This window comes from Besnoitia besnoiti, chromosome V (genome assembly GCF_002563875.1).
Source record: "Besnoitia besnoiti strain Bb-Ger1 chromosome V, whole genome shotgun sequence".
Taxonomy (NCBI): Eukaryota; Apicomplexa; class Conoidasida; order Eucoccidiorida; family Sarcocystidae; genus Besnoitia; species Besnoitia besnoiti.
In genome coordinates this window covers 2,807,555-2,832,789 of record NC_042360.1, presented here as the reverse complement: position 1 = coordinate 2,832,789, position 25,235 = coordinate 2,807,555, and the positions used below count along the sequence as shown (strand labels likewise).

Below are 25,235 nucleotides of genomic sequence, written 5' to 3'. Positions count from 1 at the left end.
TTGGCAGACAACGCAAACGCAGGTAGCAGGCGACACTATCATCGTCCCCACTACAACATACACAACAGCAACAACATGGAAACCCAAACTCGCTTTTCCTTTCGTCTTCATCTCAAGTCGTCGATAAACTGCCGCTGGCGTCAGAGCTGGATCTTGTACGCACGCCGAAACTCGTCTGCTCGTTCTCCATCCCTCGTCCCCTAAGTTATTAAGTCCCTCTTGTGCAAAGACAGATAAAGAGCTGGGATAGCGCGCAGTTGCACGGTAGATTGCTCCTACATTCAAAAAGCAAGCTCGCAAGACTCTTGCTGGTGAACACACTTACGCACGCCCGTATTCGCACTAAAGCATATGAGTTGTACTTCAAGTAACGCACGGTAGTCTACGCTAATGCCCCACAACTCCGGGCAGGGTCTATGCGTGATGACTGTCAGCATGCTTATAGAGATTGATATCGCCTTGCCGTCTGTGAAGAGGATGCAATTCACCGGATGTTGAGGCTCAAGCGGATGCCGCGTCCGCTCCTTGATTAGAAAAAAGCAAGGCGTTGTATGCTCTCTCTGTTCCCTCACCGCTTTGTTTTTGTCCAATAAAGGAGCGGACGCGGCATCCGCTTGAGCCTCAACACTCCACTCCAGCTGTGGCATTCCTGCGTACATAGAAACCTATGGCGACAGGAATGAAGAGAGAGAGAAACAACCGTGTGCTGTTCCCTTCTCCGTATCAGGAACAGCCGCCTGCTGATTATCCGTCCGACGAGTAACGAACGGCCCAGTGCCGTCCCAGGGCTTGAGCGCCCTGTCCCTTTCCATTTAGACCATTCTGGTTTGGAAAGGACTCTTACCAGTCTACATTGCCGCACCACACCATGTGGTGAAGCTGCCTGTGTCGGACGCCATTGTCCGACGCTATTCCTTAGCCGGCACTCTGACGCAGAGATCAAGATACCGCGGGTGTCGAAGAGGGATGCATCCGTGGTGGCCGTATTCCGCCGTGTAGACAGAAACGGGTTTTCCATACCAAGTCCGCTTGGTAGAGATACTGTCGCAAAACTAGTACTGAGTGTATGCGAAGGCTGACGGCTCCCGCAGCTCACTTGGGGTTACCGCCATTAGCCGGACGGGGCTCCAAGGACGCCGAGGGACGCGCGAGAGAACGGTTGCACGGCGGGTTCGACCAGAATAATGCGGAGGGTTCTACTGCCAGTGGCGCCGCCAAGGTAGATAATTGCAGCCGCTGGTTTTAGTACATTTGCGGGCTTTTCGATTCCTGGGTTTCATGGAAGCCGTTTCTTTCCTTCAGCTTGTGTGTCCGATTTTCGCTCGTGCATAACTTTTGGCTCAATGGCGGAGGAAACAGCAAGTTCCGTGAGGCGTGTCTTCCAGGCAGGCCTTGTCTTGTGGCTCACGTTTTGCATGATACTGATGGCGAATGCCCAACAAGATCTAGGCAGTACTGAGACGCAAGAATGCAGAACAAGCGGTCCCCATCTTACAGTGGAAGTGGACCCCGAAACCCGGACAGCAACCTTCACCTGTGACGCCCAACTGAAATACCTGTGGCCCGCTACAAAAAAGCCAAAAGAAGAGTTCACAGAGTATTTTCTGGACGACACTTGCAATCAGACGGGGAAGCTTTCGTCTAAATTCGGTGAAGGAACAACTCTCCGCAAGAATGAGGACAAAACGGCGGCATCTAACTCACTCAAAGCAAGCGGCGAAATGCCAATAGCATACACACTGACTGTGGCAAGACTTACCGACTCACGCGAGAAGGCCTTCTTCAAGTGTGCGAAAGCGGAATACTCCAGCCTGGAAAAGACAACAACAACAACAGAAGCCGAGTCGTGCGTGGTGACGGTCATCGTGCCTCCGGCGCCCACTCCCGCACCCGACAGTAAGGCAGAGTGCAATGCTGTAGTGTAGTGCTTCTCCAATGTGTAACGCGCTTCGTTAGCACGACACACAGCTTTGGATACCTGAAAACTTATAGAGATCCGTATCACGAGCTGGATGCGCTTGTGCCTCAGTACGACCATATCGTCAAAACTACATGACTGCCGACGGTGTTTGTGTTCAGCGTGCACCCCGGAGAGGGAAGCGTTGAGCCTCACAATCACAAAGCCAGGCGAGAACGCCACTTTCAAGTGCGGTGAAAAAAATAGCACCCTCCTCCCGTCAGAACCCCGTGTCTTCAGTGAAGACTGCCAGACCGACCAGGCCCTCGACGCTGCGATTCCCTCAGCCAAGCTAGAGTCGCAGGACGGTGCTCACACCTTGACTGTGCCGAAGTTGCCAAAGGCGGGCACCGTCATCTGTTACAAGTGTGTGGACCAAGCAGACAAGGCGGCCGAACAATGTAGTGTCAAAATTCGCGTTAGCGGTGCGGAGAGCGCAGGTGTCAGCACGCGAGTAGTCTCAGGATTCGTACTGAGTGCAAGCGTTGTGTTCGTTGCCGGCGTGTGGACTCTCTTTCACTGAGAGGCGGCATGCACGCTATATTTTCGCAAGCCTTGCATACACGAATCAAGGATGCAGTGAGCTGTGGCTTTATCTTGGCAGTGAATTATAGAGCTTGGTGGCTTTCCGGTAAAACATGTTTTCTCCGGGCGATGTCGTAAAAGAGCTGTGCCTGCGTGGGCTCACTGCGTGGTAAGCGTGTCATACTACAGGAGGGTAAGCCGGTTACTCGTCTCCCTACTGCGTAAGTCTAGCTTTGTTTGTCTGACTCGGTCGACCGTAGCGTACATGTGATAAACCGTGGAAATTAGCATTCGACACTCGAAAGAGCAACCGCGCGTGTACAGGCCTAACGAATACCGTTACGTGCGCCATCTCATATGCAGTACCAGACTTGCACGCAGGAGTGAGCTTTCGGGATGGGCTCAGCTTGCGGTCAGAGTGCTGTGGAGTTCTTTGGCTTCAACAGCGTCCCCACGGGGAGGGAGAGAGGCCGAGGTAAACTGCTGCTTCAAAATCAATAGTCTTCCTTCACGCGGTGGCTCAGCGCAGTGATAGGAATCCGTTCGTCAGACGGTGCATGTGCAGCAAGAACTGAATGAACCACGGGGAAGGGCGGGCGCGTAAGCACGAGGCGAGACTCCCAAACCCGATGTGCGTGCCTACGCACGCAGAACTATTGCACACGTTCAGGTAGGAGAATAATTGAACACACCCTCACATATCCTTGCCTGAGGCCTTCCGATGGATGGATGACTTAAGATATGTCCTTTGCATATGCTGATGCCAGAGCTACGCCATACATTACTAAGTTTTGATGCAAGGTTATGGTGGGAGGGTAGTTGGCTTCACGCTAGAAGGGTCGGTGCATGTGCCATGCACCAGTCACATGATACCACATGACGGATAGCAACTTACGTACGACGAGCGATTATATATACGGCTGGACTGAAATTATCTCAATTTCAAGATTCCACAGCTTACTGAAAGCCCTCAGTTGAATCCATCAACGAGAAGTTGTTTCTTGCCAGCCTTATGCTAGTGCGGGTCCGCGAGCGTTGTGTGGCTCAATTTGATCCAACAGTACGCCTTATGTGTGGGAACCGGGCAGGGTAACACAGCGATGGAACCATTATCGCCTGCTGCTCCTCTTACTCTCAATTAGGGCGTGCACGCTCAATGTACGACGATGGGCCTGCGGGGGTCCGTCATCCCGCCGATGACCTTAGGTCAATCCCAAGCTGGATAAAACAACTAACGCATACATCGCTTGTGTATGCACACAACAAGTCGTTACAGCGGGTCTTAAAAAAACCGCTGATTTACGAATTTCGTGTGATGCGTGCCCACCGTCGTATACGTGCAGCATGGCAGAGAGGTCGATTCGCTACACAAGCGCACCACCTCCAATGCTACCTTATTTTGCCTCTCTGTTCCCCCCTTCTTGATCGTGCGCTCTTTAATCCCTTCAGCCCTTCACGTTCTCGCCATCCTTATATGATGTCTCAGCCGAGGTCTACCCTCCTCGAGAGGTGTCTCCGTGTGTGGCGCATGCGACGGCACAATCACCGACGTGCCCGGGACAGGTATGCGCGCGCGCCCGTAGCACAGTTTGGAGCCGCGCAGAAGGCGGACGCTAAAACCATCCGAGCACGGTACCGAGGATAGAGCCGCACGGACGCCGTTGCAAGTGGCACGTAGGTGGCACGTAGATCTATGCTCCGACGGCAGAGGAGGCACTGGAATTCGTTATCTCACAGGTGCCACTGATATATTTCTCTCCTGCAGCCGTACAATTTTCACCGATTGCTAGCAACAGTACGTTGGGCGCTTGAGCGGTCGTGTTTTTTCCGCGGCAATTTTGCAACATGGTGGCGAGGAATGTCGTAGAAAAGGCCATCAGGGCTTTCGTTATAGGCGTAATTTCGTGTACGGAACACCTAAGGAGTGCTCAAGAAATTCCTGAGTCCACGGACTCAGCTGAGTGCAAGGATGCTCAACATCCCGTTACCTTACGAATCGATTATAAGACGCTAAAAGCTCCTATCCGCTGTGGTACTGGCTTCACATTCTTGTGGCCAGATGGCTCTTCCAGCGCGGCTGACACGCTCACCAGATTTTGCGAGGACGCTGAATGCAGCTCGACGGGAGAACTGTCGACCTTTGGTTCAAAATCATCGCTGACGAAGGACAGCAACGCCAGAGAATCGAGTCTCTCGTATACGTTGGCGCTGGAAACTCTGCCCGAGGAAGAAAAATCGATTCACTTCAAATGCGCGCGCGAGAAGTACACTACAAGAAAGGCAGAGGAGAATAACTCATGTCTGTTAACAGTCGTCGTGCCATCGAAATCGAAACCAACTGAAGAGAGTAGGCCATAATATTTTCTGTGGGATGCCTTCATTGGTAATCGCTGCACGCTCGAGGCGGTGCATGTCGGACTGCCCCCGTGAGAATCAACCTTCACGCAGAGCCAAAAGCTGTGGCCTTGATGTAGACCGGTAGTTCTACATCAAAGAGAATGTGTGTGCTTACAACATAAGAATGTGAAGAGACTCCAAAACCAGCACATATACAGTCGTTGTATTGTTCTCTACTGCCCTCAGCGTGTGACTCGAAGAAACAAAGTCTCGACCTGGCTATCTCTGCCGCTGGCGGAAGTGTGACCTTCGCTTGTGGCGTGGAGAACAGCAACCTCCTCCCCACAGAGAAACGCGTCTTCAGTGAAGATTGCCAGACCGACCAGGCCCTCGACGCTGGGATTCCTTCAGCCAAGCTGTCGTCGACGGAAGGTGCTCATACCTTGTCGGTGCCAGAGTTGCCAAAGGCGGGCACCACAATCTGTTACAAGTGTGTGGACAAAGCAGACAAGGTGACCAAACAATGCAGTGTCAAAGTCCGCGTTAGCGGTGCGGAGAGCTCACGTGCCAGCATTCGAACGGCCTATGGATGTGTTTTCAGTGGATCAATTGCGAGTCTTTATCTTGCGGCATACTATGCATATTGAGATATGCCGGCGGAGGCTTGGCTTCATGGCATGCGTGGCCTTGGGGATTTGCCTCGATATTAACGTGAAAATAGCAGACAGCGGGAGCCTGTCGCGCGACTGCCGCTCGGCGGCATTTTGCGAGGTGTTGCACATACAACTACCATTCGCAAAGGTTATGTTCTGGCGATGTTCCAGTACCTCCTGCCTTTGGATATTGTCCCTGTCCTTGTCACTATAATGAGCGAATGCTGTGACTCCTTTCACGATGCCCTGTAATACTCCGCGGTGCTGAGCACCTTTGTGGAAGCTGTAGTGTGGCGGCCGCACGCTACATCGCTGCAACAGCCTGTGGCGTTAATGCGTCTAGCAGACGTATGGAAGCGTTCGTGTGGCAGCGTAGTTTTCAAATAGTTTGTCAAACAGCGGAGCGTCTGCGCCGGTCCATCTTGTTAAACAACGTTCCCGATATTCCGTGGCTGGGCGACGGTGTGTCAATATGTCGTCAACCCCTATCACTGCCTTTCCTTTCACGACCCCGCTAAACATGCCGCGCTGTGTCCTCTCCCCAGGACAGTTCACTGGGCTGTAGCTGGTAAAGCGAAACGACGGGGCGCTATGGAGAAATTGTACTGAGAGTAAAGCGTAAGGCAGCGGAAGTCCTGTCTATTGAAACACTGTGGGGAGTGTGTCAGTCAGTGCTCAAACGCACGACGACCACCAAAGCGGTCGACGCAGCTCGTATGCCATCAGGTGGGCGCTAGGAACATGACAAACCTGTATATGGACTAGACGCGTTTGCGCGACGGGCTCATGCAGTGAAGTAGCGTTCCTGCAGTCGGTACACGCCAGAGTGCAGAAAGAGCTCAGCATCGCCGAGCCTTACCGGGCAACATGCAAACCGCCGCACGGCATTCTTCGTCCCGTTATAGTGACAAGAACACGAACAATCCTCGAAGGGAGCCGGTACTAGCATTGGAGAACTTTGAAGCAGATGCAAACTCGGCCGCTCCATCCGTCCATCCGCCCGGGGGTGTCTTTAGGGCGTAGACAGGCCCGTAACACAGCCTCAGATATTGATGCACAGTGGCGCCTCTGCTATATAAGGGACAAAGCATCCTGCACGAAGATAGAAGACTCTGGTGAAATTAATTCGCGGCGGCTGCACTGGCGGCTGTTGAGCACCCATGACTCAACACAACTATCACCAGCGCCGGGAGTGCCCTTGCCACTTAGTTGCCTGCTTCTCATCCAGGAGACCCGCTGACGAGGAAGGTACGTCGGGAATAGTGGAGTTGCCATATCTTCCTCAAGCAGAGCGTTCTCGTCGTAAGACCTTCACAAGGAAGAATGGGGCACTACCGCGGTGGCTCTCCTCTGAGCGTGTTCGAGCTAGGAACTCCGTCTTCACCTCGGTTCCAACCTAAACTCATTTTATGTCCGCTTTGATTGCTTTGCCCCAGTTGCTGCACTCGAGCGATGATGTGCCTCTTGTGCTCCGTTTCGCTGCCTGTCCGTGCAAACTGTTCCTACACGTTTGTCTTTCCTCTGATAGTTGGAGATCGGGGCCCCTAGTAGTGCACGGTTTTCTGTGGCCAAAGCAGACATGCTCCTTTCCACGTGAACACTCATGCTACTCTGTACAAGAGGAAACGGGAATGAGTACTAGGCCCACCGAATTCAAATCAAAGACTACATCGCGTGGAGCTTGCAGATGTATCCGAATAGGCCCACGGCGCCGCCCGTGATTACGATCGCACGGCCTGTGAGGTCGCAACGCAGCGACCGGCTACCCCACAGCAGCACGGGTGAGGAGCTGCTGCTCTTTTTTATCAAGGCGAGCTTTACATGACATGACTCACTTTTTACGTGATATCTTGCTGCGAATCATTCTCGTTTTGTTATTTGAAGAACCTCAGGACGGCTGAGGCACGACAGCTTCATCGCCAATTGTCTCCTGTGTCGTCGCATGTTACCACGATGAGTGCACAAAGCGGCGGCAATCGCCGAAGGCTCCACATACTGATTTTTTTTGTGAGCCTCACCTTATCTAGGCCATATGGTGTTAAAGGGGATGATGGTCAGGCTGCTCCCAAGGTAGCTGAATGCACGCAAGACATTTCGCAGATCTCCGTCACGGTGGATGAGACAGACCTCAAGGCTGAGTTTCGTTGTCTTACCGAACAGATACATCTGTGGCCCAGCGAAGACGACGGGCTTGGCAGATATTGTCAAGATGATACCTGTGAGAACCCTGCAGATCTGCCGGCCGGGATGTCACTGAACAAAGGCGACAACGAACCGCCGCTTACCTATACATTGACTGTGACAGATCTTCCAGCGGAAGAAAAAAAGCTCTACTTCCAATGTGAGAAAACCGCTTACAGTTCACGCACATTGAGGAACAAAACGTCTGCCAAGCCGTGCCTCGTGACGGTGATCGTGCCGGCAAAACCTTCGCCAAACCTTAACAGTAAGTCCTTCGCTTAATCGGCGGTTGGGCTGTTGCTCTCTCCTAGGTCCCCAGTATTCGGTTGTGGCGCTCAACGGCGGTTTTCGGCTAACCCAGGTGACTTTTCATTACACAGGTTCGCTGCTTCACTATGAGGCTCCTACACATTCGCGTGGATGGCTGGTGCTGACACGGTTTGCCTACAGCATGCGAGCCCAAGACAGGAACCTTGGAACTTGCAATCCCGACGGCGGGAGGAACCGCTGCATTCAAGTGCGGCGCCGAAAACAACGAGCTCTCCCCCTCAACAATGGAGGTGTTCGGCGCAGACTGCACAAGGAAAGAGAAGCTTGAGACTTTTATCCCCTCTGCCACAATGTCCGCCGTATCGAGCACCTACAGCTTGAAGGTTCTGGAGTTGCCGAAAACGGACACCACCGTTTGTTACAAGTGCGTGGGCAAAACGGGGGGAGTCGATAATGAATGTAGCATCAAAATCAGAATAAGCTCTGCTAACACGACAAGCGCCAGCTGCTCTAAAACGTCGATGTCCTCGATATTTACAGCATTGGTCTTCGCCTTGTGTGCTTCATTTTTTCTACGCTGAAAGTGGGAGGCGACGCCTCGCACTGGAGATGACTTTTACGAAGCTATTTTCGAGGATCAAGGCCCGGCGGCTGATCCGACGAGCGTGCGTTGGAGGGCTTTTGCTGAGGAGGGCGACGTTTCCACTGGCACAAACTGCGCCAGTGGTCAACGCCATCAGAAGCAACCGTGACTATGCCTTTTCAGCCAGCAATGGCCGCGTATGCACCTGCATGATCCCTGCTGCCCCCCCCCCTCCCCCCCCGCACAAACGAGCTTTGATCACTAATGTAACGCTGAGCATGGCAGCCCTGCACATGCTAGGATCCTTGGGGTTGATGATATGGCTGTTAGACGGATTCCAATGAAGCCCAAGTCCCTGTTTTTGTTCTCTAGTCGGCCGTGTGGTGTGGCACCTTCGGTAGACGATTTCACCGCATCGAGCTTCACAGAAAAATAGAGGATGGTATTGTTGCCAGGGCCAGTACTCTCTCACGTCGCCATGGATGGAGCAACAGCAACACTGCATGTCCTCTCCGCAGGAATCACTCAAGAAATACTGAGATCAACACCGCAAGGTGAAGTGCCACCAGTTACGTCTGCTCACCACGCACATATTAATTCGGGCTTCAGTGCTCACTGTGGTGGGTTTTCTTAGTGATTCGTCCTCCTCGTGCAGGTCTTGTTTTCATACATTGGAGAGAGAGTATTTTCAGGCCCAGCAACGATTGTGGCGAGGGTTTAGAGACCTCGTTGCTACGGGTGCCCACCTGATTCGGCAAGTAGATCTTTCGAACGCCAGCTGCCAGCTGATGCATTCTTGCTCAGGCTTCGGTGTTTTCAGCCCATCTGCGCATACGACAATAGATATCCTGCAAGTATAAGTCGCTGGCGAATTGCTAGTTCGGCATGCAGATTCGCAAATTGGAGGTATGAACGGAAGTATACTGATTGAAATGACACTCTTAATAATGTGTCGAAAGAAGACGTTTAGTGATTGGTGCGTCACTTGCTTGAGTGAACCAGAAAATGGCGGGGCTTCTGGCCGAAAGGTAGACCAACAACTTGTTCTGTTAGCCCGTGCTACAGCAGTTGAAAGATGGTGTGACGATTATCGGTCGGGTATATGAAAGTTTACTAGAGATCGTTACCGCTTTTCTGTCGCATTATGGAGGAAGTTCCCGGCGATGCAAAGTACATGGGTGCCTGCGGCAGCTGATGCCGCCTGCCTCTGATTGTAGACTCCAGCATTCCGCCACCCATAGCAAACGATGAAAAACGCGAGTTGTGCAATGACACCCTTCTCCTCCATTTCCTTCAAATCACCGCGCAACTCCGCTGTGAGCTTCCACAGTTGACTTTTGTGGGGGACTCACCCTCGTGGGCGCGGCTCCTGGTTGCGCGGGCGACCCTGCGGCCATGCAACAGCGGAACCGTTGCAGGGCGGTCCAGGCTCCGGGCCGTTAAGGAGCGGCACGGTGAGCTCAATGCAACAACGGGCATCTGTGTAATTTTCGACATAGCCTTCCTAAGTGTTTGAGTGGAAGACTCCATTCAACTAGGGTCGGGAGTTGACGGGCGTCCCTCCACAGATACGCTCTTTGCCTGTCGCCATCTTTTGCCATTATGGCGGTGACCAACCTTAGCGGCGTGAGACGTGTCTTGCTGCCCGTCCTCGTCGTATGGTTCATGTTTTGCATGACACGAGTCGTGGAGGCCGAGGAAGAAAATGTGTTGCCTAATGAACAGGTGTGCAGCGAAAACGGTCAGCCAGAGGGTGTCAAAGTGACAGTAGATGCCACTACGCGGACGGCTCAATTCGGCTGTGGAAGTGGACTGGGACACCTATGGCCAGTGTCGAAGAAGCCGGAGGCTCTGACCGAGTACTTCACCGACCAGACCTGCAAAACACCGAAAGAGCTCACTGCTACATTCGGCGCTGAAACAACACTAAAGAAGACCACTAAAGGACAAAGTTTGTCGAGCAAAGTAGAAATCGCCAGCCAGACACCAACTGCATACACGCTGACTTTCGGAAGTCTTCCAGACAAGCAAGAAAAGATCTACTTCAAGTGCGCGAATACTCCGTATTCGGTAGATGACAGTCGAAGTTCCCAAGAAAAGGGGTCCTGCCTGGTGACAATTGTCATACCGCCTAAGCCGGCACCGCCTCAGGACAGTAAGTTTCGCGTAAAGCTCTAGAGACTCTCTCATCGAGCGAGCTGCACAGAACCAGAGGTGCTACAGAGAGGTCGCGCCTTCACATGGATACAGTCAAAACGACGAGGCTTAGCCGATTCTGCGTCTGTCACCGCCTTGCCGGCAAACGTGTGGCCATGCCGACGGTGTTTGTGTTCAGCGTGCACCCCGGAGAGGCAAGCGTTGAGCCTCACAATCACAAAGCCAGGCGAGAACGCCACTTTCAAGTGCGGCGAAAAAAATAGCACCCTCCTCCCGTCAGAACCCCGTGTCTTCAGTGAAGACTGCCAGACCGACCAGGCCCTCGACGCTGCGATTCCCTCAGCCAAGATGGAGTCGCAGGACGGTGCTCACACCTTGACTGTGCCGAAGTTGCCAACGGCGGGCACCGTCATCTGTTACAAGTGTGTGGACCAAGCAGACAAGGCGGCCGAACAATGTAGTGTCAAAATCAGCGTCAGCGGTTCGGAGAGCTCCGGCGCGTCGATGGGGACAGTTTCCGGGTTCTCTGCAACTGCGCTCGTCGCAGTCGTTTTCGCTGGCAGGGTTCATTTCTATTAAGATGTGGCGCACGCCCCGTGCCTTCGGTGTATCTTGTAGGAATGCAAGCTCAGACTCCACGTGGCTTTCCAGTGTATGGCAAGACAATGGGTGGTAGATTTTGAGGAAACAGCTACAAGCGAGGAGCTATGCGCTGTGTTTCGCAAAACGAGGTATCATCCGGAGGCGGCCGGGGGTGTACTGCGCACGCGCACCGACTACTTGGTTTTGGACGTTTCGTGCTGCTCCATTTACTGTAGAAGATCGCACTTATTGAAGAGTCACAATCCTCTCGGTGTGGAGCGTTCATCTGAACTCTCTGTAACAGGACAGAAGGAGCCTTTTGTGTAGCGAACCAGACTCGTTCGCGTACACCAGCATGACAACACGGGCTGATACTATCATAGGGCCTTGATTTAGGTGTCGCTAGAATCAGGTGACTACGAGTTTTTTAGCGTGTCTGCAGTGAAGAGGAACTGTTCCGGGAAGACGGTGTCGGGAGCTCTCCCCTGCTATCTTCGCAACGCAAAGAAGGCTTATGTTTATCTGACCTCCGTGGAATTTCACTCCATCATTATTTCAAGTCCATAAGGAATCTGCGACTTGCCATCCCGTCCCCTTTGGATTCTTGCCACAGAAGGTGAACGGAACCAGGCGAAGGGCTGCCAGGAAATTTTCCCGGCAGGAACTTCACTGAGCTGCCAATATGGTCGACACGTAATAATATTTAGTTGAGTACTGACTGTGTGGATAAACGTGCGTATACATCTTGACGCGATTTCTAGATCGTATTCGAAGAAACCGGAGCAGGCCTCCGCCGCATCGTTGTAGTGAATACTTCGACGAGTATCCTTCATTCCAGAGGGCGCCTATTACAGCAACGCCGTGAAGGGGTACGAGTCAGAACGTTGCTTGACTCGAGTTATAGACAGGAAAATTTGCCTGCACGGTCCTGCATACTTACCAGCCATAGGCCACCCTGTGCGCAGACTTATGCTTAAGCAAGACAGATACATTGGCGGCACCTTTAGACATTGTTTGCTTCCCCGTGTGGGCTGGTTTACTTTCGTGGAGGCGTGTATACACCCAATCTTTCTGGCCCAACATGCTACAGAAGACGTGTCCCCGCTCACGCGTCTGGATGCCTTGCGTAGGGTTTGGGGCCCGCGCAGCCAAATGAATTTCGTGCTCCAGGGCTGCGTATGGTAACGAGGGTATTTGTTGTCACGAAGTCCTGCAACACTTGGCCTGCACATTTCCTCAGTGGGGTCTCGGCGGCAGGAACTGCGGTGGCCAGTGGCTCAGCCACGACGAAAGCGACGGGACGCGAACCCTTCCCAAGGCCAATAATCCTCTTTTGCACAGATGTTCCGGCGTTTGGCTCTGATTGCGTGCCGCATTTAGTAGCTCGCACAGCACCCAGAGTTTGCGCGAGAAGGGGGACACTTTAAGCCCGGTCTCAACACACACAAGGCAACTAGAACCATCTACACGTAAACATGTGAATATTTCGCTCCGCTGCCCCCTCTAGCTTTTCACAAGGGCACAACACCGCCGGACGTTTGTGACGATGTATGTTGGCGCGATGGCGCCGCCTTGGAAAAGGGCCCTCGTCGCAGAGCCCAAAAGGTCCTCCCGCCTTTCTCGTGCAGGCGTTATCCTCACACGATTGAACGCAAGAACTGCATCAAAGTGCAACAGCGGAAGTCATATTGGTGAACGGCTGAGGCTGCGCGGAACTGATGCTGAACTGCAAACTGTGTTGGCTTAAGCGATTTGCGCCGTCACCAAACTGTCCTGCAGGGCACAGTCATGCAGCGTGGAGTCATGCACAGACGAGATAATTGCAGGTGCCAGTCAAGATCGTGGATGTCCCTCATTTGCAGCGGTTACATTGTTTGCTTGCTAAGGTCGTGTTAGCGTTTTCCTTACGAAACGCGTCACTTCATTCCGTTTGAGAGTTTAGCGTCTACCTCTTGAGAGCAACGCATTTGTGCATGTTGCATGCTTTCTGTCGTGATGGCGTTGAGAAGTCCCGTTGCCCTGAAGCACGTGCAGGTGCCCGTCCTCGTCATCTTGCTAATGACGTGCACGGCGCGCACAGTGAAAGCCCAGGATGACGCTGCTGTAGACCAGAAGGTGTGCACGAAGAGCGTTTCGCCAATCACTGTAAAAGTTGATGCCGACACGAAGACGGTCACATTCACATGCGGCGAAGGTTTTCAACACCTGTGGCCTGCTGAGTCGAAAGAAGAACCAAGCAAATTGACTGAATATTTCACAGATGACGGGTGCCAGAAAACGGAGAAACTCACCGAAACGTTCGGTGAGAAATCCACGCTCCAGAAGAAAACCGCCGCCCCTACCGTGCCGCCTAGAGAATTGCAAGCCAGGGACACCTCGCCCGTCTCCTACACACTGACTTTGGGATCTCTTCCAGACGCACAACAGGAGATATACTTCACGTGCGCGAACAAGGCTTACAGTCCGCCCGAGCAGAGGAGCGCACCCAAAGAAGAATCCTGCGTAGTGAAGGTTGTCGTCCCAAAAAAGCCTACCCCACCTCTGGGCAGTAAGTCTCATGGTTCGAGGGAAACGCTACAGTCTCTTTTGTCCAAGACTCCGTCGAGAAACATGGCTCTTTCCTGAGACCACACTGTCAAAGCGATGTCAGTTGCTCAACGCTGCGGACAGCTGCACCTCGGATCCGCACGTACCACCGCAAGTCCCTGACTGCCGCCTCCTGTTGTGCTCAGCCTGCGTCCCTGGCGGAGGAGCTATGATCCTTGCCGTCTCTACGGCAGGCGGAAGTGCCGCATTCAAGTGCGGCGAGGAAAACAGCAAACTCCTCCCATCAGACACACGCGTCTTCAGCGAAGACTGCCAGCATGAACAATCCCTGATCGCTGCGATCCCTTCGGCCCAACTATCCTCTTCAGGCAACTCCCACACCTTGACTGTGCCGAAGTTGCCGCAAGCGGGCGCCACCATATGTTACAAGTGTGTGGACAAGGAAAACGAGGGGAAGAACCAATGCAGCGTCAAAATCAGCGTTAGTGGTTCGGAAAGCTCCGGTGTCGCGGCGGAAACAGTGTCCGGATTCTTGCAGAGTGCTCTCACTGTGTTTGCTGCCCTTGACGCCTTCCACTCTCATTGGTGAAGGGTGCTGAAGTTTTATTCACACGTCGATGGTTATTTGCGGCAGGCGTGATGAGAACGGGGGCCTTTAGTGAGCAACAGACTGCGAGAGGCACCCCGAAATCTTTCTAGCAACAAGGAGTTCCACCCATGAGGTGAGAGACTAGGGAGCCTTTAACCGGTCTATTCATGTGTCTTACGTCTGTTTGTGATGGGGCCACGCGCCCCCTGGGTCGGATGACGTCTCCGTCAAAGTTAAAGCGGAACCCACCCTTTGTGAATAGGAAAGCGCTCGAGCCTAGGTGGCAAGCAGCCGTGTCAGAGTGTCACAGCGGAAAACGGGAGCGATGTGCAACAGGCTAATGCAATTGCATCGGGCTCCCGATGGCGGCCTGTGGAAGGAGCACGCCGTTCGACCGCCTACACAGCGTGGTGGTGACGGCACTCGAGAGAAGCGCAGCGCAGCAGTCATGCTGTTTTTGCTTTTCCTCTCACTTACATCGGGTCTGCTGCTACGCGTCTCTTGGTTGCGTCCCTCTTTCCGCTTCTGATCCTATCTTTATCGCCATGGAACACTGTCTACGATATCCTCCACCATTCTGGACCGCTCCCGACTCTGGCAGGCCCTCTTCTTGGCCAGTGGTCGCGAGTGACAGGGGATTCATACTTCTCTCGTTGGCTACTGAGACGATGCGTGGGGGCCCAGTAAATGACGGGGGGAAGGATATCGGAGGGCTTCTTTCAGAGGCCAGGGCCGACAGAAGATGATGGATGACGCAACTGAGTGATGTAGACGGTCGCTACGCTTGTAGTGGGCATGCATCTGAGGAGTTGCATTCGTCGGGATGCCACCATTGTGTACTCTATTTACCTTCACTAGCTCCACTAAACTCGACTCCGGCTTCCCACCAGAAGGGATCCCGACTTTCTGACGTAGTACCTAGCCGCTGACGGCGGCGCTTGACTACGGCATTGTCCTCGGTGGAAAAGCAAGGAACGACGCCGTCGTGAGCGCGGTCGCTCGCGCGATCCTTACTTTGCGCACGCCACACTAGCTATAAACAGGTCCGCTGACGGACAGTTCCCATCCAAAAAGCTCTGCACCCCACTAGCTGTGAAGCGCTTCCGCCACAGAGATCCCACGCTTTCATTCAGTCTTTAGCCCTGACAAAGACGCACTGTATTTCGGGTGAAAGACCATCGGCCCCCAATGCACGGAATCCAGTGCCATTCGCGTGCCAGAGGGTGCTCTGCCTGACAGCTTGCAAGAGCGCAGCTGATGAGGGCGGCGTTGCAGATGGCCACGTAGGTCATCGTCTCCATAAATGCGCACTGCAGGAAGGGCTCACTAAAACGGCTTTGTGAAGTCGTAGAACAGTGAGCTGCATGACAGAGAATCTTGTGCACACAAGGTGCCTCTTGATGTGGCTCACTGGGATTGGGCTTGAAACGGACGCGGTCGCACGCCCCCAGCCGAGCAAGCGGCAAGACAAACTGCGACACCAGCACAATCGCAGAACTGCACCGAAACGCGTCGAAAGATGCCTGTACCACTGAGAGCGATTGTGAGAGGAATTTGGCTACAGCGCCTGACCACAGAAGAAAATTTTGAACCTCTGCACCTGCGGCAAGTGTCTCACTCGTTTTCGGCACCTTGCTTTTTCCCAACGCTCGGCGGTTTCTCTTTCCTGGGACACAACAACAGATGGCAGTGAGGCGGTGAAAAACGCCACACGACAAGCGGTACTGACATGGGTTCTCTTTGGACTCGTGCTGGACGCCACACATTGCGAGCGCCCAAGATGTCGCAGTCCCTGGAGAAGCTAGACGAGTGCAAGGCAGACGGCTAGGCAATCACTGTGAATGCGGATGAAAAGGCGCTGACTACTACCTTCCGGTGTGGTGCAAAGTTGACTCCCTTGTGACCTGACGACAAGCAGAATGCATCAGACACACTTTGAAAATGCTGCGAGCAAGAGGAGTGCACGTCCACCGGAGAGCTCTCGACTTTCGGCTCAACAGCAGTGTTCAAGAAGTCAGAAAACGGCCCCGCTGCACACCTAGCCTACGTGTTGACCCTGGGATCCCTCCCCGAAGCAGGACAGAAGATCTACTACAAGTGTGTTCAGGAGAAGTACATCCCCACCCGGGAGGAGAGAGACCAGAAGGCGACATGCTCGGTAACAGTTGTTGTGCCGCCAAAACCAGAGCCGACTCACAAGAGTAAGCTGTCACCCAAGGGGCGACACGGATGTTCGGGAACTAAACAGAAGCCTCACGAGCCGTGATGTGCTACATCTGTCCTGTTTCATTCTGTGTTGCCCGGGTAACAAACCACACGATCAGCCGGATTGCGGAACTGACGTTTCACCGCGTTGTCTTTTCGTGCGTGCAGCTTGCGACCTTAAAACTGAAAGTCTGTCCGTGGCGGTGTCTACGCTGGGCGGGGGCGTCACGTTCCAGTGCGGCAAGGAAAACAAGCAGCTTCTACCCCAAGAAAAAAGTGTTTTCAAGGAAGAGTGCCACATGGAAGAGAGCTTGAGTAACGTGATCCCTTCGGCGGAGCTTTCTTCTACTGCTGGAGTCTATAAGCTGAGTGTTCCAGAGTTACGACAATCGAAACGGTTTGCTACAAATGCGTCAGTCAAGCAGAGGCATAGAGACCAAAGCGTGTACAGTCAAAATCAAGGTCAGTGGGACAGAGAGCTCGAGTTCAAGTGCCCTCTCTGTGCAAGCTGCCCTGTTTGGTGCGTATCTTCATTTCCGTACTTTCATTGTAAGCACGTAGACAGCGTCGCGCTGCGCGGAATGCGGGAAAACGCAGCGATGCCGAACTTGTGTCGAAGGAGGAAGTTCGGATCTCGCACAGCGGGAAGAGTTTGATGTCAAATCGGTTTTTTAGAAGACGCTCTCTCCAGACTCTCACGACGTCACACATATGGGTCCCAGAGGAAGAACCAGACAATGCGTGGGTACAGTATTGTGAACAAACAGCACTGCTGGATGCAGAAGCAGAAACAGCGATCTAGTCAGTGGTCACCTACTCGACAGTGCACTGCGTGGTGGTCGCGTTGGAGCAAGCTTGTTGTGGAAAGTGAGCAAGCCTCCAAGGACGAGCAACGCTTCATTCCGCAAGGTTGCCGCACTAAAGGCCCCGGCGAGGACGGTGTGTTTCCTGCGCGTCTGACGATTCCGTATGATGGTGCGATTGTTTTTTGTTTTTACAAGATGTTTGGCGGACTCGGTTTGTTGAACTCAACCATCAGTGCTCAGGCGGTGAGATTCGTTCATTGCTGTCACCACTTCCCGTCCGAACTGCCCTGGAGAACCGTGCACGTCTCTCCACATAGTTCAAGAAAAAATCAGTGAGCGTGAAAGCCTTCGACTGCCCCTCCCTTGTTAAAGCGCGTTAGCTGTGCACAAAATCGAAGCTGCTTGGTCCCTCGACACTTACATAAATGCAGCCCGGCACCGCACACGGAGATAGATGCATGACAAAGTAGACAGCCACATCCCTAGCTACGCGAGCAAATTCAGAAAGCGGTTTAATAGTATGCGGACCTGAACAAGGGCAGTTCCACAGGAACTCTTCTCCACTCCAGTTGTACGCGGTCTCACGGTATACCAGAACTCGAAGACGAGGCGAGCAACTTCTGGCGCGCGGCTATGGAATACTTCTCAAACACTTCCCCTTCCCACGACGGACTAGAAGCAAGCGGCGTTATTTCGCGCACGGAGGCGGGCGTGAGTGAAACCCATGAACGAAGAGAGTAGCCCCCGCTGTGTCTCTCAAGCTGACCATCAGGCGCCAAAGATGCGGTCGAGGGCGGATACGCGCTTGACGGATGTATGCCCTCTTCGGAAATCAGTGGCACACCGTGTGTGCGGCCCGTCTGAAGAACCAGACTGAGTAACACAGAGAGAGCCGACCAAAAGGAAAATTACATTTATCTCATGTGCTTGCCCAGCCTTAAACATGGCGCTGGAATCTCGTGCGGCCATCTCCTACGCATGGAAATGAAATCTTGCATCAAGCGGTGCGTATATTTAGATGCACCTTGTATAGTCGCTCGTACATAACTCATGAACATCAATCACCTGCCGGCGTTGGGAGGCACGAGCGGATCTCTGGACATGGCCTAATATGGAAACAGCCGCGGAGATAGTGTTATTGGATACCTGGGCTCCACTGGGTGCGAGAGGAAGTAGTACAAATTGGCGGCGCAGCCTGAAAAAACAGAAACAGGCAAAACAGGAAAAAGATCCATTTGGCGAACCAGCAGCCCTTCAGCTTCCCACACGTGGGGGCCTGCTTTCCTTTCCCCACGGACCAGTTTTACCGCTCTCGTCTCTTTCAACTGCTGCAGTTTCTGTAAGTCGATAATTTAGTTTTGGCAAGAGACGCTCTCCTACCCTAAGACTCCCCGCTTGGTGCATCATTCAGACGTGCACCGTTTTTCTGAAGTGCCCCTCGCAATGTGCTTTCCTACAAATATCAAAGATGCGTCATTATAAACGACTGCATGATGCAGTATTTCATTTCCATGTGTAGTAGGTGACCGCACGAGACTCCAGCGCATGTGTCTTCGCATTTCTATTTCTGACGTCATACTATCTTGTGAGCACGCACCCGAAGAGTAGGGGTTCCTTTCCGAAAACAGCTGTAGCACCTCCTCGTTAGTTGTCAGATTGTTTGCCACTAGGTACACATTAAAGAAGAAGAGATGGACGAGAGGAATAGCGGCGCATACGCTGTAGACGAACAGCCCTGCACTGAAGAAGGAACACACAAGACACACAGCGAAGGTGATGCGAATCTTCACTAAACATACATGAGGAAACAGCAGGACCACGCGACGCTCCCCTGCATATCCAGAAGACATTTGCAGGACAAAGCATGTAGCCGACCCATAGACGCGCGACGCCACAACACGAGGAAAACTGCGGCACGCAAGCTCGAGAGAGCGTGAGAAGGAGGAGTAAACAGGGGTTCAAGACAACGCGGCGTGCGACACCACCCGAGGGGCACAGAACAAAAATTGATAAGAGCCGTCTTACAGCTGAGGGCACTCTTTTCCTGCTCTCCAGATCGCCGCGCCGCTGAAGCCCATGCCCCAATTTTGAATCTGCACCTGTTCCACAGCATGCCAGAGACATGAGCGAAGGAGTCCAGGTCGCTGCGGCACGGCAGCATTCAAAGACTGTAGGTATGTGTTCAAAAGAAAAGACCGGCAAGCACATTTGTGGCTGGCATCTGCACGGAACCTAGTCAACAGGCGATGATTCCTGGTCGCGGAGAACTCGCCGGGCGCATGACCGCGAAAACAGACAGGCTCTGACATAGGAAGATACAAAAAAAATCAGTCTGAGCATCGGTCCGTCGACACGCTGCGACAAAAGAAAGGCACAAGCTCCGATGCTGCCGTCGAACAAGCGCCTGATGAAGAATGTGCCCCTCTGGCGTCAATACAGACTTAGAGACCTTCACACGAAATAAGTGACGGGGGTCTGGCAGTTTAGGACCGTGGCTGCATTGCCCAGGCGGTGAAGACGACACCGACGACAGCAACTGTGACCAGCACGATGCGAAACAGCTGCGCGGCGACAAAGCGATCGACGCAGATACTGTGCGCATGACAATTGCAGCGACGCTTGTGTGTCTAAGGCCGCACGCGTGACCTGAGCAACATACAGATAGAGTCACGCCAGCCGCGATAGCGCCAGCAAGAGCGTAGAGGGCGCAGAAGAGGACAAAGAAAAAGAAGACGCGGTAGTTCCTTTGTCCGATGCAATTCGAAACCCTGCACATAGCCAGAGAGCAGAAACAAGCAGGCTTGTAGCAAGTTCATGGTGAAGGCAGGAGCCCACTGTGGTCTCCCCTTCTAGTTCGCACATACACACGTCTCAAGTCTACGGCCCAGACCCATCCGGAAGAAAATCCTCGAGGGCGTTTCCCGCCTCATCACACAGCAGCGCCAGGCGAAATGGGTGGTTACAGGACACGATTCTATCCATGCGCATCACGCAGCACGACGGACAGACACCTGGCAAAAAACACACTGCCAGTGCCCTCGTCAGCCACTGCCGGATTCACAGGCTCGTCACCGAAAGGACACGTTGCATTCCAGGGCAAGTGGGGCAGAGCGGTTTCTCCTGGTGCTCCGGAGCGCTGGTTTGCGCCGCAGTGGCGACAGAAAAAGTAGAAACTTACCACGGACAGTGGTGGTCGAAGCGGCGCACGCAGGTGTTGCAGACCGAACAGTGCTTTGTCCGCGGCGGCCGGTACAAGCAGCAAGTCGCTGGCGCACAGATGCAAGGACGCACAGGCATGCATTCTCTCATCTTCCAAGATTCAGTTGATGGCAGCTATCATACGACTTCGGCTGTCTGGCATACTAAACTTGTTTTACGCCCACTAGTTTCCGCCAGAGCATCAGGATGGATGCCGATGCAGCCGCTATCTTCTCGCTGCGATACTGATGCAGCACGGTCAGCCGAATTGCTCGACTCCCCTTCCCGTCCGAGAATCCAAGACTCCTCCGCTAGAAACTCGGAACGCTAGCGACGCTACCTCGCCTGCGCGCATGTGTGTTAGCCAGTCAAAGAGTCCTCGTAAATCCAGCATGCCCCCCTCTCGACATCAACGTCGATTTTCCTTTGTCATATATAGGACGCCAACGCTCCCTCTGTAATAAATCGCCACCTAAAATTGCGTCGCGTCACCACGAACTGCTGCTCTGCAGGAGCCATGGGCCTCCATGGCAAGTTCAGCAGAATAACTATCTTTACGCCGAACAGCATACCGGCACACCACGCCTAGAGTGTGCCTGTTCAGTGTGTCTCATTCTTACTGCACCACTTCTGCGGGACGCTGATGCCGTTGATCACGACGAACTTGACGCCTGCGGAAAAAACAGGGAAACTAGCGGTAGCTAATGACAAGAGAACTAAGCGGATGAACGAAGGAGCTCCATATGTAGATAATACATGGAATTACGGATAGTAACCACACGAATGAATGCGCGCTACTCTGAGCATTCTGATGTCAGAACAGAAACGGCTGCATTGCGTGGACGGGATGTACGCCGCACGAGTTTCCTTTGATGGAGTATTTCTACAGATAAGTGCGCGCCTATCCCCCACCACGAGCTGGTTCGGAGTTAGTCGCAGACCCCAGATAGGCCCACGGACTTTGGCAGAACACGAGAGCACTGCAAGACAATGCTAGAATGATCTAGTCTCGCGCTGCATATGTAGTGCTCGTGCCTCAGCACAGATACGAGTAGGCGACGACACAGTGAGACCACAACTACAACCTTTTCTCAGGCGCGCAAGGGCACGAAAGGATAGAGCTGCGGCACAAAAAACAGAGAGGACAACTTACGCGAGGGGCCTACGGGTATCTCCGCTGGGCAACGGTTTCGAGGCAAGCTGCGAGAAAAGAGTGAATTTGGCAGAAATGAGCTCTGTTTCGCTAGACCCTTGCTGATTTCGCATGACACACACCGGACGCTACATTATACAACCCTGCGGAACCCACATAGGAGCATGTGACACGAATGGAGGAAATCCATTCGCCTTAAAAGGCGAACGCCATTTCATGCAGGACAGCGCCGGACGAACTCAGAGGTCCTGCTATACTCGTAGAGCTGCATCAGGATCGCTCTGTGTGCGGGCGTCAGCTCACGGGTCAGCAACCACAATATTCCCGTTGATGGTGTTTTTTCAACGCAAGTCATACGCACAGCAGCATTCGTATCATGCAAATGAGGAGCGTGTTCGCCTGCTTCGCCATCTTGGCCGCGCAGGTCTTCTGAGGGCTATGGCAGGCGGTAGAAACAGAAAGAGAGACGCGAGATCTACAGGACTTCTGCCGGGGCGTGCCGCTGCCGGCACAGAAGTTGTACTCGTACAAGGAAAAGATAGCATGCCAATACTCCGAGCTCATCACAAGGAAGAGGCATTCCACCAAGCCTACGCTACGGTGGCGACAGCTGAAGGCCCCCCGAGAGTACTGGCGAGGCCGGACTAGCTTCAACAATGACATCGCGTTACGTTTGACCGCACAGTTTGTATGCGTTCCTCTAACCCCGCCGAGTAACGGGTGCACCTACAGTAGTTAGCAGACCGCCACTTGCGGATTTGTGACTGTGGGGCCTTGGTGCTTCACCAGAGAAGCAGACACCACTTTTCACGGGATAAGAGCAAACACATACATTCCTGGATCGCTGAAGGCGACAGAGACGAGCGTGCCAAGAGCGCCTGCGAGGAGAAACCCGAAGCCGCAGCCCGCCGGAAGCTGCGTCTGAGGGGGAAGACAAGGTATCCTACAGAACAAGAGAACACAAAACACAGTGTTTTTTCTAGCACATCCTGCAAGGGTAAATTCCACCAACAGCGACGCATGCGTGGAGAGGCATTTTCCTTACAAGGAGCTCCACAGCAAATTAGTCTGGAACGCGTGCTCGTGCACCGGAATTCCGGTTCCTCCCGATTCGTCTTCGTCGCCTTGCCAAGTGCCAGATTCACCCTCCTTATTGCATGTGCCTCATGGTAAAAGCAGCCCGGAGAAAGGCACGATAGACACGATCGCTTGCAAACTTGAAGCAGTTGGGGGGAGAAATAACTGGAAGTTCAGCAGTGTGACGTCATACAGCTTACACAGTTTGATAGAAGACGACGGCTGGAGTGATGAGGAGGATGACGGTGCACACCAGAACGCCAGGGTCCGGGATACAGAGGCAGCGGTTGCCGCAGAACAAGCGTTCACGCATGAAAACCTCTGCATCAGAAAACAGACGAAACCCGGTTGTGGTCAGATGACGGAGAGCAGAGTTTGCGACCGGCGGCGGTGTGCGTGCCTGGGGGCCCAGACGCCACAGATCCGGCAGTCCTAACACACACGTCGCATGCCCTGAAGGAGTGCATCGGCGGCAGGCGGCGGCGTAACGTTTTAGGTGCCTTCTGTGTGTTATGCTGCCAAGTTGCGTACACAACCCTGACTTGGCAATGCACGAAGAGTTGTGTGCAGTGCCGCGAGGGGCTTGATGGTACCGAGCAAACAAGGAACTGTGGCGTGGCAGTTTCGTCAATGAGCGTTACTCGGAATGGGGTGTGGCGTGAGACGAGATGCAGCTCACGCGCGAGCAACTTGGCGGGATACGCACCTGGAGGCAGGGGGGCAAGAGGCGCACGCAGCGGGTGAGAGTGACACTGCTCAAGCACGTAATGATCTCCTTGCTGTCTCGGAGACTCCCCGCCAGTCTCGCCTTCGCCGACATGTTTGCTTAGCATGACACCGTCCCGCTCCACAGCCTGGAGTGCATGCATCCTTTCCCCACTGAGAAAAATATTGACGGGAAAAGACGCGCGAATATTGCAGGGCTGCAGACTGCGCACAACGGCAGTATGCAACCCAGAGCTGGTCAGCCGAGAGCAGGCTGAGTCGAATGCATACGGAGCGCGAGCGAAAAAAAGGAACGCAAGGGGGCCCGTTCAGTACCACGTCTGCAATTTGCGTTCTTTTCACCTGCCGGCTAGTCCGCCGCAGCAGTGCTTGATGTCTTGAGAGGACGAGGCAGAAGGAGAAGACTGACGATATTCCATAGTAGAAGCACAGCATGCAGAGGCACAGCCTCAAGAGATAAGTGACTGGGAATACCAAATTCTGAATTATCCTTATGCGGATTTACAAGCGATACGCCCGGCGGGACGGCAGTGGCGTGAATTCAAGTCACGGCTTTACCGGAAAAAAGCCTCATGCAGCACAAAACGCAGGGGGGAATCACAGCAAAAACCAGTGCGAACTCACATATCCAGATGTGTGAAGACTTCAAGCTCAGGCTGAAAGTGCGTTCCGGCAGCACTGCAGTTGAAAAACGGTCGCTGGCCGCTCACCGGTCGAGATGCCGCTCAGTGAGAGACGTCGGAGACGGGCCCTTCTCCGGAGGGACAGTATATTCTAGAAAAGAGTCGTTTTCACTCGAAAAAAGGTGGCTAGAGATAGTAGTTGGCAGCGAGTGGAACTTGGCAAAATATATCGTGTTCGCCATTGCGCGAAAAGCGGCCAGCCAACAGAAACGCAACGCTTGAGTCCGTAAACGCAAGAAAACTGGATATCTCACGCCCAAAGGGAAGATATGAAGAAAGTCCGAAGGTTAACACAAATTAAAGTTGTCATGAGAGCGGTTTCAGGACGAAAAACATGGCGAAAGCGGTATGTTCTGTTCACACGCGCATGCCGAGATCATCGATAAGCATGTGTCTCTGGCGCACAGCGCTGTCTCCCGCTTATTGGTGCCTCAGTTGTCTCACACGCTGGAGCCCGCGGGTGTTAGACACACACAGGAGACCGTGACACCAGAAAACGCCGTGAAGCGTGGGGTTTAATGTGTTTTCACTGTGTTTCTAGAATGCCTTCCCTGGATACCACCGGACCGTAAATGTGTTTTTACGCAGATGAAGAGGCCAGCAACCGCTCCATGATCTGGATGCGCGAGTCTACTTCAGCGCATTTGGAAAATGGTAGAGAGGAGGCTAAGACCAGTCCACAGTCATCTGAAGCAAGCCTACTTTCAGATTCAGTGACCTCTGCCGTGGAATTAACAAACTTGCGTTTTGGAATGCTTGTGCGTCATTCCTCTCCCTTTTTTGTTATTGATGTACGGTCAAGTCTGAGCAAGTGTGATCCTGACATGCCACAGCCTAGATGCGTTCGCCTGATGTCACTCTTCGTGGTGCGGATCACCTGAACCCTCGGCGTCAGAACTGAACCAGATGCGCGCAAACCTGAGCGCGGCTCTAGCCTGAATTTAACGCGTTCATAATCAGATATTTGTCAAGCAGATGGTGTCCATCACGTGTACGAGTCCCAGGG

The 25,235-nt window shown here is 53.3% G+C and overlaps 5 protein-coding genes across 5 annotated transcripts; 4 read left to right on the top strand and 1 right to left on the bottom strand.

The window, feature by feature from the left end:
• Positions 1-1,343: 1,343 nt before the first annotated feature.
• Positions 1,344-2,983, top strand: BESB_062300 (SAG-related sequence; the record flags this gene model as incomplete). Its single annotated transcript, XM_029364644.1, has 3 exons — positions 1,344-1,896; positions 2,080-2,382; positions 2,889-2,983. 3 exons carry the CDS (start codon positions 1,344-1,346, stop codon positions 2,981-2,983), a joined length of 951 nt encoding a protein of 316 aa, XP_029219352.1.
• Positions 2,984-4,327: 1,344 nt separating this feature from the next.
• BESB_062290 (SAG-related sequence) lies at positions 4,328-5,466 on the top strand (the record flags this gene model as incomplete). Its single annotated transcript, XM_029364643.1, has 2 exons — positions 4,328-4,829; positions 5,066-5,466. 2 exons carry the CDS (start codon positions 4,328-4,330, stop codon positions 5,464-5,466), a joined length of 903 nt encoding a protein of 300 aa, XP_029219351.1.
• Positions 5,467-10,108: 4,642 nt separating this feature from the next.
• On the top strand, positions 10,109-11,242 carry BESB_062280 (SAG-related sequence; the record flags this gene model as incomplete). Its single annotated transcript, XM_029364642.1, has 2 exons — positions 10,109-10,661; positions 10,842-11,242. 2 exons carry the CDS (start codon positions 10,109-10,111, stop codon positions 11,240-11,242), a joined length of 954 nt encoding a protein of 317 aa, XP_029219350.1.
• A 2,061-nt stretch (positions 11,243-13,303) lies between these two features.
• On the top strand, positions 13,304-14,381 carry BESB_062270 (SAG-related sequence; the record flags this gene model as incomplete). The annotated part of the gene is made up of 2 exons (XM_029364641.1): positions 13,304-13,793; positions 13,978-14,381. The coding sequence occupies 2 exons, from the start codon at positions 13,304-13,306 to the stop codon at positions 14,379-14,381; spliced, it is 894 nt and encodes a 297-aa protein (XP_029219349.1).
• A 4,117-nt stretch (positions 14,382-18,498) lies between these two features.
• Positions 18,499-24,411, bottom strand: BESB_062260 (DHHC zinc finger domain-containing protein; the record flags this gene model as incomplete). The annotated part of the gene is made up of 11 exons (XM_029364640.1): positions 18,499-18,587; positions 18,990-19,132; positions 19,418-19,491; positions 20,052-20,160; positions 20,571-20,658; positions 21,211-21,261; positions 21,744-21,790; positions 22,576-22,686; positions 23,021-23,141; positions 23,500-23,699; positions 24,257-24,411. The coding sequence occupies 11 exons, from the start codon at positions 24,409-24,411 to the stop codon at positions 18,499-18,501; spliced, it is 1,188 nt and encodes a 395-aa protein (XP_029219348.1).
• Positions 24,412-25,235: the final 824 nt, after the last annotated feature.